Here is a 19,102-nt window from a genome sequence, read left to right on the forward strand (position 1 = left end):
GATCCCATGGGTTTTCTTTGTAATGGGTCACTTTAATAAGTTTAAAATATGGGTAGAAAGTAGGAAAACGGGATTTAATTCATTAGCTTAGTTAGAGTCCTGTTTCAAGTCTATTTACTTTGTTATTTCGGTTTCCTAGTCAGTTTAGGTTTCCCAATTGGTTAAGGATTGGGTTAGGCCTTTCCTTTTTAGTGTTTGAGTCAGTTTTGAGTCTTCTATATAATTTTGTAAGGGACTACAACATTGAACACAAATTTATTAATGAAAAAAAAAAAAGATGACTTATGTTGTTGTGTTGTGTGATGCAGTTGGGTGAGATGACCTAGGTGAGATGCCTAAACCATAGGGTGAGATGCCCATTCACTAATTTTCTTCCCCCTTTTCAACCCTCCATTGAATTCTCTTTCTTATTTATTTGTTGTGAGAGAGTGTTTGAGAGTTAGAACCAAGCCTATGGGAGGTAATCTTCTCTATTCAGCCAGAATTTCAGATCCTTCCTGGGATTAGGATCACTTGTGATTCTAGTTCTACATTAGGAAGCACATAAAAACTCAGAGAAGTGCAGTGATGGTTCAGAAAACTCTGGGGACATTCTGAAATTGTCAAGAACCTTAAGAGGTATCAGCTGCCATGTTAGAGCCTCTCAGCTGTGTGTATATCATGTGCACAGCATGTGCTTTCCAGAATCCAGATGATTCTAACAGCTTAGCCAACTAGTACCATAAATTCCTTGTACCAGAAATGATTAAACGATACACTTTCAATATAAAGAAACAATAGCAAACTGAGTAAAGGGAGAAGAATATTACGAGAGCAAACTTACATGCAGGATGATCCTTCCTCGCTGAAAAGATCCCAATAAATATGCATGATAATGAAAACAGGACAGGTATAAGGAAAGCAGGTGCAACCCGATTGATAATTTTGACACCACCAAATACAATAAATGATAGGATGATGGTCACAATAATCCCATAAATTTGCAGGTCATGGATGCTAGGACTTGAACCTCCCGCAGCATTAGTCACTGAAATGATAAATAACAGGGGGAAAAAAACAAAAATAAACACAAAAATTAGAAGGTGAGGATATCCATACACATCATTTACAATGTTAGGGCAGATCTACTCCAAGTCTTCCAGAATATAAAATTCCATCTACAAATGGGATCTAAGCACACATGATGCTTGTGCAAGGTGTAGCCTGGAACCCACTATTTAATGCACTGCCAACTCGCTATCTCATAATTGAATAATGAACTTAATCATATCACAACCAAACTTATCAAGAAAACCAAGAAAAACTTTGTATGCGCATTGCCACAATCAGTCTCACATTAAAATGGAGCAAATGACAAACCACATCATGTCATGCACACCACATGATAACATGAAGTATACATATGGATGACATTCATTGTTAAAGTGTATCATGAATGGGACTACTTCTTGTTAAGTCGTGGGAGTTAGTCTTAAAGTTAGTTTGTGATAATTCTAGTTAAGTAGGTTACTTGTTTATTATAAGTTGTGAGATAAGGCCACGATAGGGTTATTCTGAATCCTATCTGGATCTAGGATTCTTTCCCCTTTTCTCCTATCGTGATCTCTCTCTCGGTTCTCTTCTTTTTCCTTCTCTTCTCTTCTTCTTTCTTTCTCCTCCTCTTATTCTTCTTCATAGATTCTGCTGGTGATATCTGATTTTGTTACATGGTATCAGAGCTATGAAGAAGAAAAGAGAAAATAAGAAATTCTTTGAAACCCTAGTCGGAAAATTAAAAAGAAAAAAACTAGGGTTTCTCCTTTTTTTATTTTTTGTGAAGACTGACCATGCCCTTGTTATTGTTGTTCCTGCAGCTGATCATGCCCTTTCTTACTATTGTTCCTACTATTATTGATCCTACTATCTTTCGTGGAGATCTGCTGCCATATGAGTGTTGATGTGTTGCTGATATGTTGATTTTCTGCCTTCATCTCGCAGTTTTATCATCTGGATCCTCCTCCTGCGATTGCTATTATTTATTATTTTATGGTTATCTGGCCTGAATGAGTATGATATTATTGATCGATCAAGCATCAAAGGCACTGGTCTGATATTGAATTTCTACAATTCTTCTTGGGCCTTTGTATACCCTGTTTTCAAGATTTTCTATTCTGTTTTGGATTTGGCTGTGGAAACAACTGGCCATCAATTTCAGTTCATATTTGAGGATTAATTTTATGCCCTGACAGGAGAACTCAACTAGAGTTTCATCCTGATCAGAGTAGCAGCTTAAGAAGTTTCTATTTCCTGAAATTGTTCCATGGCTCCAATCTGGCCTATGAATTTTTCTGCAACTTTGAGGATTGTTTCTGTTTATTTGAAGGGGTATTCAACCAGAGTTTTGAGGTCTTCTCTTTTCTGGATTTGAAGATCTTATCCCCTGCATCTTTGAAGTTCTTGGTTTGAAAAAGTTTTGATATTGATCTAGATGTTGGATCCTTCTCAAACTTGGAAGGTTTCACCTTCCAATTGATTATTACACTCGACCACAGTATCATGAAGATCTGACTTATTGATGTAGTAAATTTTGGATTTCTCATCGATGCTCCGGACAAAGTATTTTCTACAAGACTCCTTTATGAAAGTTCTGATCATACATTGATCCAGCAGTGAGGGTTGTGGCAGTGATTATTCACTGTTTGTGGCTATCATGGTCTTCCCATGAACATGCTGTCAATCTGTCCTGCGCTGCAACTGATATTTCTGACTGCTGTTGATTTGTGCTTATTATATTGTTGCAGAAATTCCAGATATTTCTGCCCAGCTGTTGATTTGTGCTCATTATATTGTTGAGTATATTCCAGATATTGCTGCTGATTTCTCCTGCAGTGGTGCTTAGCTGCTGCTGATAATCTTTACCATAATATTATATGATCCTACTATTTTGTTGCCTCCCTGCATTATTTGTACATGAGTAGGACTACACATGAGGGGGAGTACTGAGGATTCAGTTGCGAAGACTATTTGCAAGTTGTGAAGATCATCTGCCTCTGCCTTGCTCTGTTGCTTGTGCATATTGTTTGCCTGTCGGGAAGATTTTTTTTTTTTTTGGGGGATGAATAGATAAATTCATTACCAAGGAGGGGAAGAATATACAAGGAGGGAAAGGGGGGAGAGACAAGGAAAAAGCCAACCAAAGGAAAATCAGTCATAGGGCCAAACTACAAGATCCATGAGGGGGGGGGGGGTACATCAAAATGGGCCTAGGGAGCGGGGGAGATGATGGAGAGGGGGAGACCTTAGGAGACAACAATAAGCTTGTTCCTTGGGGTATTAGTAACAAGACGATGACAGAGGCAGCCAAGCATGGAGCAACTCATCAAAATAGATGGCTTTACAAATCTTATTGAAAGAACAGGAGTTGGAAGTCCATCTACGGAGGTTTCGCTCCATCCATAATAGATGGCTTTCCAAATCCTCGGGAAGATTATTATCTAAGATATTTGAAGATTGGGAAAAGTTTCTCTGAATCTGGAATAGGATACGCTAACGTTTTTGTGTCTATCTCTCTCCCAATATGAAATGACTTCATTGCTCTCCAAAATACGACGCTTTTTGCCACACTCATTGCTGCGCTCATCGATGACGCTTCCTCAGAGAACCCTCTCCCTTGAAGATTATCACTACAATCTACCTATGCCATCCGCATAGTGTCATCTACTTAATTGGAGATTATTATTTTCTCGCTCATGTCATCAACAAAGTGTTTTCTTCTTATGAAGATGGTTACTTGTGATTTGCAGCAACAAGAATATTATTGGTGTTATGTGGTTCCCAGCAACCTTATGTTGAGTTATGTGATCCCCAGGAACCTTATGCTGTTATTGTGGTTTCCAGCTACCTTATAATGTATGTTATTTGTGGTTCATAGTAACCTATGCTGCTGTTTTAACTGAGGTTCGCAGCAGCCTATGCTACTCTTTTTTTTTTTTTTGGGGGGGGGGTGAATAAAAAATCATTACCAAAAGGAAAGAGAAAATACAAGGAAATTGGCATTTGATAGAGAATTGATTTGGGTGGATATGTCCTATGCTGGCAATCTTGTTGTGAATCTTGTGATGCAACAGGTAAACTGTTTTTCAGTGCCACTTATATTTGGTTGGAGCATAACCTCCGTAGATGGACTTCTAAGACTAGATCATTTCAGCAGACTTGGGACTCCATCCTCTTTGATGTTAAAGCCAAGTTAGATGTGGCCCCCTCTCGGTGTGCTAACACCCCTAGAAATAGGCTTATTGTTAATTCTTCTTAATGCGGATCCGGGTTCTGAAACCAGGATGGGATCACTTATAGGCCCACAAAATAATAGATAATTCAAGTTGAGATTTAAATGGCGAATATGTAAATAGATGGAAGTCTAGAAAGGAATGGCAAACTTGTAAGTAATTAGAAGTTCCTAATAAGGAGTGGCAGGTTTGTAAATAAACAGAATATGTAAGGGCCTAGACAGCTACGTATGGAAGGACACAAAGGTGATTAGTATTTATTTGGTAGGGGTGAACTAGGAAGCAAAGTCAAGGTATGGGACATATGGGAATAAAGGAAGATGGGAAGGGTATTATAGGAAAGAGGGCAATAAAATTAAAGCAAAGAAGAATCGTGGGGAAGTGGGATGAAGGGTCTTCTTCAACCTTGGACAGAACCAGAAAAGTGGAAGGTAAATTCGATAGCTTTGTTAGAACTCTCTCAAGCCACCATGGATTTGACCTACGGCTTGGAATGGAGAATCACAGCACAAGGATCTCTTGATTGCAGCCAAGGTTCAGCCAAAACGGTAAATGAAGGAATGGAGTTTATTCTCTGAAATCAGAACTGGCGGAAGATTTCAGAACCAGATCTGTTCACTGGTTAGAACTTCTAGCATGGAGCAAAGATCGACTCGAGAATATGAGCAGGGTGAATCCCTTCATTCGCAGGAATGTTTCCTACCAAGCTCCAATAAATCTGAAGAGTATCACCAGAGATCGATATCTGCAACTGATCTGCAAGCATCATCCAGAACAGGGAAGGAAAAGAAAGACCATAAAATAAGGAGAAGATAGAAGAAGAAAGAAGGAAAGGGAGAGAGAATTGCACAAAAGGGGGGGGGGGGGAGAGAGATCACACGACCATTGTTTCAACTCAGTTTAATTCATTCTTCAATCTCCCTTCTAATTGCACAATTACAATTATTTAAATAGTAAAACAAACCAACATTAAAAGGAAACCTACTCTAATTTGGAAAATCAAATTAATTGGAAACTAAATCCTAATAGCTGTCTCCTAATTGCATATTAATTCCAAAATAGAAATAAATAAAATCTTAAAAATCCTACTATCCCAAGACCCAAATTGGATCCGGTACAACTCTTCCTGGATACCCAGATGGGTATGGATTGGTCCACAATTGCGCTCTTGCATCAATTGGGTATCCCCTCTTCTGCAAAGACAAGGTCATGTAAGTTGTATTTTGTTTGTTTGTTCGTTCCTCTCCCTCTTTCCTTGGAGAGCCCCAGTTTCCCTCTTCTCATGGTAATGAATTCAATATTCACCCCCCTCCCCCCCCCCCCCCCCCCGCCAACAAAAAAAATTGACACGGAAACCCCAAAAGGAGAAACAATACAATGCTAGCAGAACAAAGAGAAAAAAGCTTAGCCCTCTAGAAGCGGTGATATAGGGTTGGAGAAGGGAGTAGGGTAGGCCCCAAGAGACAACAATATGTTTGTTCCTCGAGAGTTATCACATCTAAAAGAGACCACCAAAAGTTTACTTTTTACATCAAAGACAAAGAAGTCCCAAATATGGTGGAAAGTTCTTGAATTAGAGGTCCATTTCCTAAGATTTCCATATCGCTGACCCCGTTTAGGTGGAATTTTTCCAAGATGTTGTTGTGTTCCTTTCTTTTTACCTTTTTTAATATTTTACCGTCTAACGGATCCATGCAGCCAACCCCATTTAGTTGGGAAAAGGCTGAGTTGTTGTTGTTTGTTGTGCACTTCATCCAAATATGGGAGACAGCAACTCTAAAGGCAAGCTTTCCCACCATATCATAGACAAACTTACCAGCAAAGGTCATGTCCAACCAAATCCATTATCTCTCAAAGGGCAAGAGCCTTCTCCTCCTTGGCCAACCTTTACCTAGAAGCTCATTCCAAATATACGAGGAGAAGAGACAAGCAAAGAAGAGATGATCAACATCTTCAAGAGCATTCCAGCAAAGACAACATGCTAGGCAACTGGTATCTGGTGGTGAATGCGAAATGACCACGTTGCGGGGAAATTAGAGAAGGCGAACTTGTGGCTGGGGATGTGGGCCATGTGGCCCTTAAATCAAACCAACCTGCACCAAGGAGAGATAGGGCCATGGGTTCTGATGAGATCCGAAGGTGATTTGGAACTAACGAAGCTAGAAGGAGACCAAATAACAATATCACCTATACCTCTAGGTCTTCTAGGGATGCTAGGAAAAGCACTCCAAATAGCAGCCAACTGGAGTGAAGGGAGAGGAATCCAACCATCATGACGAAAGATGTTCACAACCATGGACTATTTGTTAAACCCCAAGCTGTAGATGACTCTGGCACCAACTAAAGGAAGGAGCACACCCATAGGATGCCAGTGATCAAGCCAGAGACTAGTGGAGGCACCACCCTCAATCTTGGAGATCGCAACCCCAAGAACGAGTGGTTAGAGATTAAGGATCTTTCTCTAGACCTATGAAGCATCTGAACAAAAAGCAACGGTCCAATAGAGTGATTACGAAGGATCCCAGCGTAGATCCGGTCAACTCAAATAATTTTCTTTTCAACCACTGGCTTCTAGATCAACTTAGAAGATGCCAGTAGAACTGACCTCTTGTATTATTCTCAAACCTAGGCCCCCATCATCTTTGGGAATATGGACAAAGGCCCAGCTGATAGGGCAGAGAAATCTAATAGCTTCAGAGCCTTTCAAGAGAAAGGAACACATTAGGGTTTCCAGATCCTTGATGGTGGACTGAGGCAGCCCAAAAATACAAGGCCAATAAATGTAGGAAGATTGAAGGACAAATCTGATCAATTCTAGGCAACTGGCATCAGAGAGAACCTTGCCTTCCAAAGGTGGAGTCTGCTCTTTTATCTGTTTCCTCGTGAAGATTATTGCCTGTCTTCATTGTGAAGGTTACTTATTGCTTGTGTCTCCTTAGTGAGATTTTTATCTGCCTTCATATTAAAGATTGTTGGCTGGCAGTGATGATTTATTTATCTCCTTTTACTGCTCTTCCCTAGGTGTTTGTTACGATTTTTTGCTATTATTGTTGTTGTTGAAGAATTATGGCATGCAGTGATGATTTGCTCATCCTCTATTGCTGCTCTGGCCTATGGATGATGTTTCTCTGTCTCTTATTTTGTTCTTTGATGTCTAGATTTATTCAACATTAAGATTTTCTCTATTGTTGCTAATGATTGGTGTGCTTATGTTCGTATTGCTACCAGTCATAGTTGTCAAGGCATCCAAGCGGTTTTGCTGGTGTCGCCTTAATGTTTTCCCCCTCAACCGCCTTGGTTCGAATAGGCTCCGTGACAACTATGCTAGCGAAATGAAGTTCTCTCAATGGTCACTGGTATATAGGACTTCTATATGTCAAGACTAGTTCTGCTATTATTATCTATTCTTGTTGTTCCAGGATGGAGCCTTCGATATATATACTCCAGCTTGAGGGGGAGTGTAAAAGTGTACCATGATGGGGACTCCTCCTTGTTAAATCATGGGAGTTAGTCTTAGAGTTAGTTTGTGATAAGTCTAGTTAAGTCATTGTTAATCATTGTTATTTACATTGGTTATAATTTGACTCTAAGTAGGTTTCTTGTTTATTATAAGTTGGTTACATTGGTCTTCTTCCGTCTTCCTTCTTCTCTTCTTCTTTCTCCTTTTCTTCTTCATAAATTCTGGTTGGTGATATCTGATTTTGTTACATTTATTATATTCATACCAGGAGAATGCATGTCCTACAAAATTTTGGCTTCTGATATTTTATACCAGTGCCTGAAAAGATAAACAATGGTCATCTAGAAGGTACAAGTGATGCAAATTAATAAACTCTACTTAATATTTATAAGTTATTCAATATCTGAATTGATAAAACCTAAAATTAGCAAAAATAGGATTGGCACAGCCTGGGAGAAAAATGGCCAAACACAGAAGCAAAGCCTTTGAACATCAAGTACAGGTTACTCAAAGATACCTCTAAAAATTCCAGCACCTGGCACCGCATCTAAGAAGGTTTCTACTGCTCCCAAAACATATCTGATAACGCCAGCAAACCAGAAAACATGAAATAAAGAAAATATTAATGAACAGGTAAAGCATAAGATACAACATCAAAACAAGAGGACAAATATGACATGCCCTCAGGTTCACATGGACTTCTACACTAGAAATGGCTCAGTTAAATTTAAAAAATGGTGGAGGATAATTCACACTTACAGAGCTCCAGCAACTGCATTCCCAAGAAAGAAGCATAACCCAATGCTAACTCCAACCTCTGGACCAAGGGCTCGACCAATGAGATAATAAGGTCCACCACCCTGGAGCAAGTAAAATGGATGAATAAAAATGTCAGCATTCAAATTTACCATAAAACATACACATGAGAATCATAGTAATTAAGACAAGGTACAATGTATTCACCCAAAAAAAAAAAAAGACAAGGTGCAATGAGAATGATCCATATTTAAATCATCTCTAAACGTTATATTTTATCTGAAATACTTTACAACATTAAAAATGCATACTAAAAGGAGAAAGTTTAATCAATGCTTTTGTTATTCGGATTCATTAGCATTGGATACATAGGGAGTTCAATGTATCAGGATTGAGGACAACATGATCTGATCATCTTTGACTAGAGAAAGTTTCTACGTGAGAAATAACATTTTACAGTAATTCCTGCCAGTATACGATAAAACTCAAAACACATTCCATAGTTTAGTCCTCCTATCCTATTTATTATACTTTTATATAATATATATATATATATATATTGGTGTACCGTTTCATAAATCCCATTTGCTAGGGTTCGCAAAATCCAACACATTTTACCAGTGCCAACTAACAAACATAGAAATGCAACTGAGAGAAATAGCATATGCTGTACCTTCATTGCACCATTAGTTGCAATGGCACTTAATGATATTCCGGTGAGGAAAGTGCACAAGTTACAAAAGGCGACCAACAAAAGTGACTCACCTATACCTGCCATACCAACAATCCTGCAGAAGGAATGTTCATCCATTAACTACTTTTCAGACATTCACAGCTAATAATTCCATAAAAGAATACAATTAGTTTAAGCTAACAAGACAGTTCACCGAAGGATCCTAACAAAACAGAGGAAATCCAAAAAGCAGAATCAGCAATTTAAGAATAAAAGGGACTGCAATCAACTCCAAGTCATCACCTAGAATATCAAACATAGTTGTCATGGCTTCAAGGCGAGGAAAGAAGGTGGCCTAGTGCTTTGTTGCCTAGGCATTTCCTTGGCACAATATGCATCCCTTTAAGATATAGGGGGAACTAGGTAAGTACCCTACTTTAATGATTCAATTATAATGATTTCATTGGGAATATACAGTTTTGATTCTGTACCCTCATACATCATATCATATCTTATTTATATATTAAAAGCATGAACTTTTTGTTGTCTTTTCCCTTCCCCATCCACAAACCCCAAACCCTCCATTTGCCTCTGCAACTTGAATCCCTCTCCTTGTCGTTGCCTCTACAACTTGGTGAAGCTCATCGAAGGTCCGATGAGCAAGTAACAGGTAAGCAAATCTCTGTTCTGCTTTCCTCTCTTCTTCTGGTGGTGATGGTGGCAGGGCAATTGCTGTTGCTGCCTCTTCTTATTTTTTCCTCTCCAGGAGTGGCAGACATATTATGTGCACCTGCACCTAGACAAATTGGCAGTGGTCACCTAGGACCTTGAAAACTGCCTTGTTGCCTCGGCTTGGTAATTATGATACCAAAATATATGAAACTACTAACCAACTCTTACCTAATATATAACAGCAGTCTCCCAAAGCGAGATCAATCATTTCATTGTAAGGACTAGCACAACAATTTGTTTGGCCCCAACAAAATGTGTGTACAGTCTAGAAGCCCCAAGTGCCGCCTCCTCACAATGGATTCTTAAACTGCTAACCTCCATCAACCACCCATACCAATAGTCAAACATAAACATATATATGCATACGTGATAATTGAGGGATTGGTGACTATAAGAGTAATTAGGGAAACCAGGGTAATTAGGTGGCCCAAATTTTACTCAGAGAGGCTTTAAGATTATAGAAGTGTGAAATGGATTGGTTGTTGAACTGTAACATAGGGTTTGTAGAATAAGCTTTCAAACTTAGAGTTGCATAGTAAGCCTGATGGTATCCAAAGTTGTCATGGCACCAAGGAGAGGCCAAGGAATCCAGAGGAAGCCAAATATTCCAAGTATAATTTCTATATTCAAGGAATATTTCATTCATCTTTTGGGTCTGGGTGGCTTGATACATAAGGCAACTGAAAGCACCTAAGCAACTCCGTGACAACCTTTATGGTAGCATACCTGCTAGAAACAGAAAATATATGGAATTGAGAAGAATGAAACCTAAGAATCTACCAGCAATTGAGAGACATGAATTCCTGCTAGCTGAAGGTATTGGTTTTATTCTCAGGGCGGTCACAATGTGCATAAAACGCCGAAGGTTAGTAATACAATCTAGGTTCCGAAAAATTAGATCGTCGTGGGCCCACTAGAGTGAGTTAAAACTTAATTAAGATGTGTACTGGCAATTTCATAAATTTCAACATAGTTGGGACCCTATTGGAAGTAATACAGAACCTAAGGGCAGGTGAGTAAATAACTTTCAGGGAAGAGGACTGTTGTAATGTGGGAATAAGGGTAGAACTGTCTAGAGGGGCATATGGTATGTACACAGTTCCCTTCTTTTTACCTATCGTGTAATAGAGTATCCTTCTTTTTACCTATCGTGTAAGAGAGTATAAGAAGGATGAAATGTACAAGAAAAGTGGAGAAAGTAAGAGATAATTGAGCAGTTGGGTTCTATCGAGGAAACCCTGCCTCTTTTACACAAGTAGATGGGTGATAATTCTTCCCGTATTTCGTCAACAATAAGGAATTTAAAGGAATACACATTAGTTACCATAACTACTCCCTTCCCCACTAATTAAGAGACCTAATACATTCCCAACACTTAAACAGCCACACACGTTCCCATCATTTAAATAACTACTTCTACTTCCCACCATATAACAACTACATCTTACCCCCATAACCTACATAATATCATAACTACCTCCACGTGTACAATACTCCCATACATCCCATGCCATGAGAATACAATACCCAACCATGCACGTATCACTCCCCTGCCCTTAAAAAATTGATCTTGTCCTCAAGATCAAAGTTGGGAAACTGTTGGGTGAGGACCGACTTATCCTCCCAGGTGGAGTCCTCAGAAGATAGACCATGCCAATGGATCAGAACCATCTGCTTTCGTCCACGTGTACGCTGGTCGAGCACAACCTACGGCTGGGGGTGTAAAGTGTCATCTTGAACATGGACAAGTGGAAGAATCTGCTGAGGAAGATGGCGCCCTCCGATAGACTTCTTGAGTAGGGAGACATGAAAAGTGGGATGGACCTTTGAATCTGGAGGAAGTTGAAGCCTATATGCCACCTTGCCAATGCGCTCCAATATCTGAAACGGTCCAAAATAACGAGATGCAAGCTTCTTGGACTTACGAAGAGCTAATGAATGAACTCTATCTATATGGCAGTAAGCGGAGATCGACCCAATCTCCTACTTGGAATTCACGCTCTTGATGTCGGCTATCATAGACTTTCTTCATTCGGTTTTGAGTGTCAGCTAAAGTAGCACGTAACTCTTTTAACTTCTCATCCCGCTGGAGTAATTGATGCTCCACAGCTGCAACCCGAGCCAATCCAGGAACATAAGAGAGCAAAGTTGGCGGTGCCCGTCCATACACCACTTCGAAGGGAGTTGTTTTGAGAGAGGAGTGTCAACTGGTATTGTAACAATACTCCACCCAGGAGAGCCATTTACCCCAATCCTTTGGATTTGCACTAGTGAAGCAGCGAAGATACATCTCCATGGTACGGTTGACAACTTCAGTTTGGCCGTCTGTCTGTGGGTGATAAGCCGAACTGAAGTTGAAACTGGTTCCATTTAACTTGAACAATTCTCTCCAAAATGCACTAGTGAATGTTGGATCCCTGTCACACACAATAGCTTTAGGTAACCCGTGCAATTTGAAGATATTATCAAAGAAGACTTGTGCCACTTGAGAAGCCATGTATGGATGGGAGAGGGAGAAAATGGGAATATTTGGAAAGCCTATCAATCACCACCATGACAACGGATTTTCCCTTGGAAATAGGGAGGCCCTCCACGAAGGCCACTAAAATATCCTCCCATGTCTGCTCGGGTATAGGGAGTGGTTGCAGAAGTCCCACTGGGGTGGTTTGTTCACTTTTGTTGCGTTGACATGTGCCACACTGGATAATGTTCTCTAATATCGTCCTCCTCATTTCATGCCAATAAAAAATGCATCGAATCCGATGGAATGTTTTGTGATACCCTTCATGCGTGCTACCATGAAACTCTCCAATAATTAAATCAATTAAAGGAGAATTTTTAGGGATGTAAATTCGTTCCTCGAAGTAAATAACTCCTTCACGCACATGCTATGGGCCCACTGCTTCATCTACCCGAATTTGGTGGAGTTGTTGCATATCTTCACGGGATTGGATTTCCTCCTTGACAGCCGCTATCCATAATGGAAGTGGATGAGAGAGTGTGGTCAAGTCATAGCACGTTCCTTCCACCTCCTCAATTTCCTCTCTTCTTGATAAGGAATCAGCTACCACATTCTCACGTCCTCTTTTATACTCAATTGAAAAATCATAATTCATCAATTTGTATAACCACTTTTGTTGTGCAGGAGTGGTTGTCCTCTGGGCCCACAAATATTGCAAGCTTTTTTTATCAGAGCGAACTACAAACCTCCTTCCAATTAAATAGGGATGCCACCTTTGCACGGCCAATACCAAGGCTTATCTCCTTCTCATATGTTGATAATAATAAATTTTTTCCTTGTAATGCTTGACTAAAAAATGCAATTGGCCGGGTTTGCAACAAAACCGCCCCAATTCCTGATCCACTAGCATCACACTCCACGATGAACATCTTTGAGAAGTCGGGTAGACCAAGAACAGGTGCTTGGGTCATAGCTTCCTTAAGATTTTGGAAAGCTATCTCTGCGGCTAAATCCCATTCGAACTGATTTTTCTTGAGCATTTTAGTTAACGGGCCTGCAATCTTACCGCAATTTTGGATGAATTTACGATAATACCCTGTTAACCCGAGGAATCCTCTCATCCCCCTCACGTTTCTTGGCTTGGGCCAGCTCATCATTGCGGCTATTTTGTCAGGATCGACCTCCACTCCGCCTTGAGAGATGATGTGTCCTAGGTAATGGACACGTGGATGCCCAAAGGAGCACTTTGACTTCTTCACAAATAGTTGGTTTGCCAGTATGATAGACAATGTAGTTTCCAGACGCTCCATATGCGTCTCCCATGTGGTAATATAGACTAGAATATCGTCAAAGAAAACCATAATAAATTTTCTCAACTGTGATTTGAATACCTGCTGATTCATCAAAGACTGGAATGTGGATTGGTGAGTCCGAACGGCATCACCAAAAATTCATAATGCCCATGATGAGTACAAAACGCCGTCTCATCGATATCTTCAGGAACGACTCGAATTTGGTGGTACCCGGATCTTAGATCAAGTTTTGAAAAATAGCGAGCACCATGGTGTTCGTCCAATAATTCATCAATCAAGGGAATTGGGAAGCGATCTTTGATAGTCATCTTGTTGAGGGCACGGTAGTCCATGCACATACGCCACGTGCCGTCATGCTTCTTGACTAAGATCACTGGTGAGGAATAGGGGCTGCAACTAGGTCGAATGATCCCTGATATTAGCATTTCATTGACCAACCTTTCTATCTCCCTCTTCTAAAAGTGAGGGTATCGGTAGGCCTTCATGCACAAGGGTTGATTGTTCTCCTTTAGTGGTATGTGATGATCATGGCTTCTGGTGGGTGGTAATCCCTTTGGTTCCTCGAACACGTCCCAAAATTTCTCTAGGAGTGGTTGTAATTGCTTGTGTGTGGGCCCCTCCTCCTTTGCTGGCAATGTGGCGGTTATGGAATTTAATTGTAGAAGCAATCCCTATTGCATCCGCCTTACGTCTTGGTTCGGATCTTGAACCACTTTATTGGCTTTCTTAGTTATCCCCTTGAGAGCAACTTCTTTCCCGTTCACCTTGAATTTCATGTCAAGGTTGGTAAAATCCCACAATATGGGCCCTAGTGTTCTCAACCAATGGGCACCTAACACAACTTCATACCCACCCAAAGCTCAAAGAAAGAAATCTACCATGAATGGAACTCCTTGGACGTTGACTTCCACATTATCACAAACACCTGGGCTTGGTAGTTTTTCACCCGAAGGACCATGACCTCAAATGGTTGCTTTAATTTAGGAGTTAAAGCCACCTTTTTTTCAATTTTGTGCTCATAAAATTATGGGTACTCCCCGAGTCAATCAAGATAGAAATCGCTACTTGTCCCAAACTCCCATTTACCCACATGGTCTCAGGCGCTTGAACACCTGCGATCGCATGGAGTGATATTTCAGGTACGTCCCCCCTATCTTCAACCATGTCACCAACTGGTTCATCGGCCACATCATCTATTTCTTCTTCATAACAGCCTTCAAGCAAGAAAATTTTCTTGCATCGATGCCCCGGTACGAAACGCTCATTGCAATTGAAGCAAAGTCCCTTCGCTCTCTGTTCTTGCATCTTTGTGGGTGTCACTCTCCGAATAGGGATTGACGTGGTTCCCCCTGCTAGCTCCTTAATGGTCGGGTTGAGCCTCCGTGCCTCAAAGGGAGGTACGGTTCTTCTTTGTGACTGGCTCTTCGCCTCGAAAAGTCGAGTTAATCCAATGGCTGAAGATAAGGTAGTGGGTCGACTTGCAAGAACGTCCACCTTGATGCTATCCTTCAAACCACTTATAAAAAAACTAACTTGTCGACGTGAAGATAGGGATCCTACCTTCGCCAATGTTTTCTCGAACCTTGATTGGTACTCCCTGATTGACCCAGTTTGTTGTAGCTTTGCTAATTCACCGAAAAAATCTTGGAATTGGGTAGGGCCCAACCTTGCATGGAGACCTTCACAAAACCCTTGCCAGGTAGCGTCACCATCATCTTGTTTGTACACCTGGTACCACAACTGAGCATCCCCCTCGAGATGGAATGACGCCAATGCTACCTTCTCTTCATCAGGAGTCCGATGGAACTGAAAAAAATTGTTCGACCCTGCATGTCCAACTAGTAGTGTCTTCCTTGCCATTGTAGCGTGGAAAATCCAGTTTTACGACCTTGGGTGCGAACGATTGTTGAGAGGTAGTAATCCACTAGGCATAGCTCAAAGGAGGAGAACAAGCATGACCAGAATTTTGAGCAGCCGATCTCGAAGTCCCTTCCAACTCGGGGCCATTTGTGTTTGCTCCTGCCAAACTCATTTTTTCAAAATATTCAGATAGCTTGGTGAGAATTTCTTGCTGCCCATCCACTCTGGATAGGATTTCCTTCTGTATTTCATTGACGGAGTGTACATCATCCTCAAGACGATCGACCCGGTCGTCCATTCCCTTGCTCTGATACCAATCTGGTATGTACACAGTTCCCTTCTTTTTACCTATCGTGTAATAAAGTATAAGAAGGATGAAATGTACAAGAAAAGTGGAGAAAGTAAGAGATCATTAAGCAGTTGGGTTCTATCGAGGAAACCCTACCTCTTCTACACAAGTAAATGGGTGATAATTCTTCTCGCATTTCATCAACAATAATGAATTTAAAGGAATACACATTAGTTACCATAACTACTCCCTTCCCCACTAATTAAGAGACCTAATACACTCCAACACTTAAACAGCCACACATGTTCCCATCATTTAAATAACTACTTCTACTTCCCACCATATAATAACTACATCTTACCCCCATAACCTACATAATATCACAATTACCTCCACATGTACAATACTCCCATACATCCCATGCCATGAGAATACAATACCTAGCCATGCACGTATCAGCATACTTGTCATTGTAATGTCTTAATACCCTAATCCTACTAATATAAATAAAGGGCATAGTGTCAATTGACACAAGTCACAATTTCCCAAATCAACACCAACTTGAGGGGGAGAGTTGTAATTTGGGAATATAGAACTGTCCAGAGGGGCATACTTGTCATTTTATTGTCTTCAAACCCTAATCCTACTATTATAAATAAAGGGGGGCTTGGTGTCAATTGACACGTCACAATTCGCCAAATCAACAAGGACTTTTATGTAAATCCTACCAGAATAGGGATAAATTAGAGACTACGTTAGGTATAAAGGGGCCTTAGTAATTATTAATGATTCTGTCCCTACTAATAGTTAATAGAATCTGTCTACTTCCTCTCGGTAGAAATTAGAAGGGAAGAGACGATGTTAGGCAGGGACTTCTTGAGGGGACTATGACCTCTTAGAGAAAAGTCCAATAGAGCTGAAACTCTTGAAGTAGCGTCACCTAGCCTGGGTGTTTGTTCAAAAGAAATAGCTGAATAAATAGAGAACTAAACCCAGGATATAAGAGAGAACGTTAACAGAAACCTAGGTATCAATTGATCATTCAAGAGCAACCAGCAGCAGAGATTAAAACAAACTTCTATTCTTTCCATTCTAAAACTGAATATTAATGGGTACATGCTCAGATACAAAAAGAAAAGGAAACAAAGACTCCTAATCTAATACTAAGACTAAAACTGATTAGAACTAACTCATACAAAACTAACGAGTGATACCGACTCTAATAAAATTTACAAAAATAACCCCATTTAACAGAAAATACCCTAGACATTCCTACATGTAACTGCATCATCATAGTTGCCACGACGTCGCCAAGGCGGCGATTAGGCGTCCCGGCGGTTTGGAGTGGGCAAATCGGTGGACCGATTAGGGTCACCCTCATTAATCGACAGCCAAGGGTCGTATGGCGTTGCCAAATCGTCCCTAGCGACGATTTATGACGTTGTACACATAAATCGGTCACCATTTTGTATTTTCTTTTTTTTTTTTAAGTTATTATTTTTAATTACTAAATTGATTCTCTTTCTAATAATGTTATTGGCATGTGTAATTGAAATGTACAAATTAATGCTACATGGGATAAAAGTGTCAATTAAGTTGTATCAAAGAGTAACAAAAAAAAAAAAAAAGTCTAAAATAAGACCCAAGTCGCGACTCTGACTCTCTTCAAAGTTCAACCCTTCAACCCTAAGTCCCAAAGTGAAGACCGAAGACTCTCTTCAACCCTTTAAGCTCCGGCAATAGTTCCAGCCAAAGCTCCTCCTGCTCTTGCTCCGGCGTTGCTGCTTCCGTGCTCTAGCGACAATAGGTATGTTCGACCCTTCTTCTCTTCTTCTATTCTTCTAAGTTCTAACCTTCTTCTTCCTTTTTCCAGTTTATCAACTCTTCTTCTCTTCTTCTCTTCTTCTCTTCTTCTAACCTTCTTCTTCCTTGCCTCTAGTATAAGGTATCGACTCTTTTGCTCTTCTTCTCCTCTTCTAATCTTCTTTTTCCTTGCATGTTGCCTCTGGTAGTCTAGTTTGTTCGACTCTTCACCTCATTTTTTTTTCCCCCTTTTTCTACTACTAATCAGTCTCTTCTCTTCTTCTATTCTTCTAATATTCTTCTTCCTCTTCCTTAGTTCACTCACACACACACTGGCACACTTCTATTAATGGGATATTGAACAAGGTTGCTCCTGCCATGCGAGTAGCTGTTGTCCTTGGATTTTTTTTTTTTTTTTGGTGTGTAATGTTGTATTGTCTTTTTCATTGATGCAAATTTTCTAGCAGTCATGATTGTGGTCTTCAATTACCAGATTTTCCATGATTAAGAACCATGTTCTGTATTGTGGATTGTATTAATATTAAGCAAGGTAAGTCTATGTGCTGTTGGTTCCCAATATACTTGTGTTAAATTGTTAATTCAATGGATATTTTCTAGTCCTCTTCTGTTGCAACATATTTTAACAATGTTTCCTGTGATATATCATATATGTTAGTTCATATAATTTTTTTTACAAATTTGTGATGTCTTGTTGGCTATGTTGATTTTTTGACGATTTGATATTGCTTAATGTTGGTTTTATATGTTATAGGATATATATTGTAAGCTTGTAGCATGCTAAACAACTTTAGAAGATAGGGGAAACAAAGAAGTAGCATACTAAATAACTTTAAAAAATAGGGAAAATAAAAAATGACACATGGGCGATTTGACCACCATGGCAACGCCATAACAGGCAATTCATCGCCAAATCGATTAGCCACCCCTCCACCGCCTTGGATCGATTTGACGCCGTGACAACTATGATCATCATCATTTAGGACTGACTTCAGTACACCCCTCCCAAGAACCTTTAAAAGTAGGACTCGCACAGGGTTCAGCCCTTTATGAATCAATGGAGAAACACGCAGTGAGGGTAAATAAGTCTTCATCCAACAGCCAAATGTGCGGTTGTCATCTATTTATATAGATCCCAGACTGAAACTCCTTAGACTCTAGCCAGCCATGATTAAACAATAACCTAGAATACACTCAAACCAACAAAACAAAACCCATACCGGCAGTCCTGGGGTAGACAATCAAATAAAGCCCAAATAACCAACAGCTAGGGTTAATTACCAATCTGCCCAACATATTGCAACACCGAGGAAAATTTGAATAACTCTCTCGCAACCAAGTTTTTTCAAAACCTAACATAACCACAAACAGATTTAACTCCAACCAACAAAAGCCAGACTTTACACTAACAGTCTTAACACAGGCTGCCAAAACCCAAAAACGTTTTTTTTTTTTTTTTTTTTTTTTTTTTT

At 40.0% G+C, this 19,102-nt stretch overlaps 1 protein-coding gene across 2 annotated transcripts in view; it reads right to left on the minus strand.

Annotated features, from left to right (window-relative positions):
- Positions 1-19,102, minus strand: part of LOC122093235 (cation-chloride cotransporter 1-like) — a 59,146-nt gene that overhangs the window by 26,142 nt on the left and 13,902 nt on the right. For both annotated transcript variants that reach the window (XM_042663516.1, XM_042663515.1), the window contains 4 exons: positions 9,155-9,269; positions 8,485-8,585; positions 8,243-8,304; positions 824-1,027 (listed from right to left, as the gene is read on the minus strand). In XM_042663516.1, coding sequence (XP_042519450.1) covers positions 824-1,027; positions 8,243-8,304; positions 8,485-8,585; positions 9,155-9,269 — 482 coding nt within the window. The remainder of the gene's footprint in view (positions 1-823; positions 1,028-8,242; positions 8,305-8,484; positions 8,586-9,154; positions 9,270-19,102) is intronic.

Source organism: Macadamia integrifolia, chromosome 11 (genome assembly GCF_013358625.1).
Source record: "Macadamia integrifolia cultivar HAES 741 chromosome 11, SCU_Mint_v3, whole genome shotgun sequence".
Lineage (NCBI taxonomy): Eukaryota > Viridiplantae > Streptophyta > Magnoliopsida > Proteales > Proteaceae > Macadamia > Macadamia integrifolia.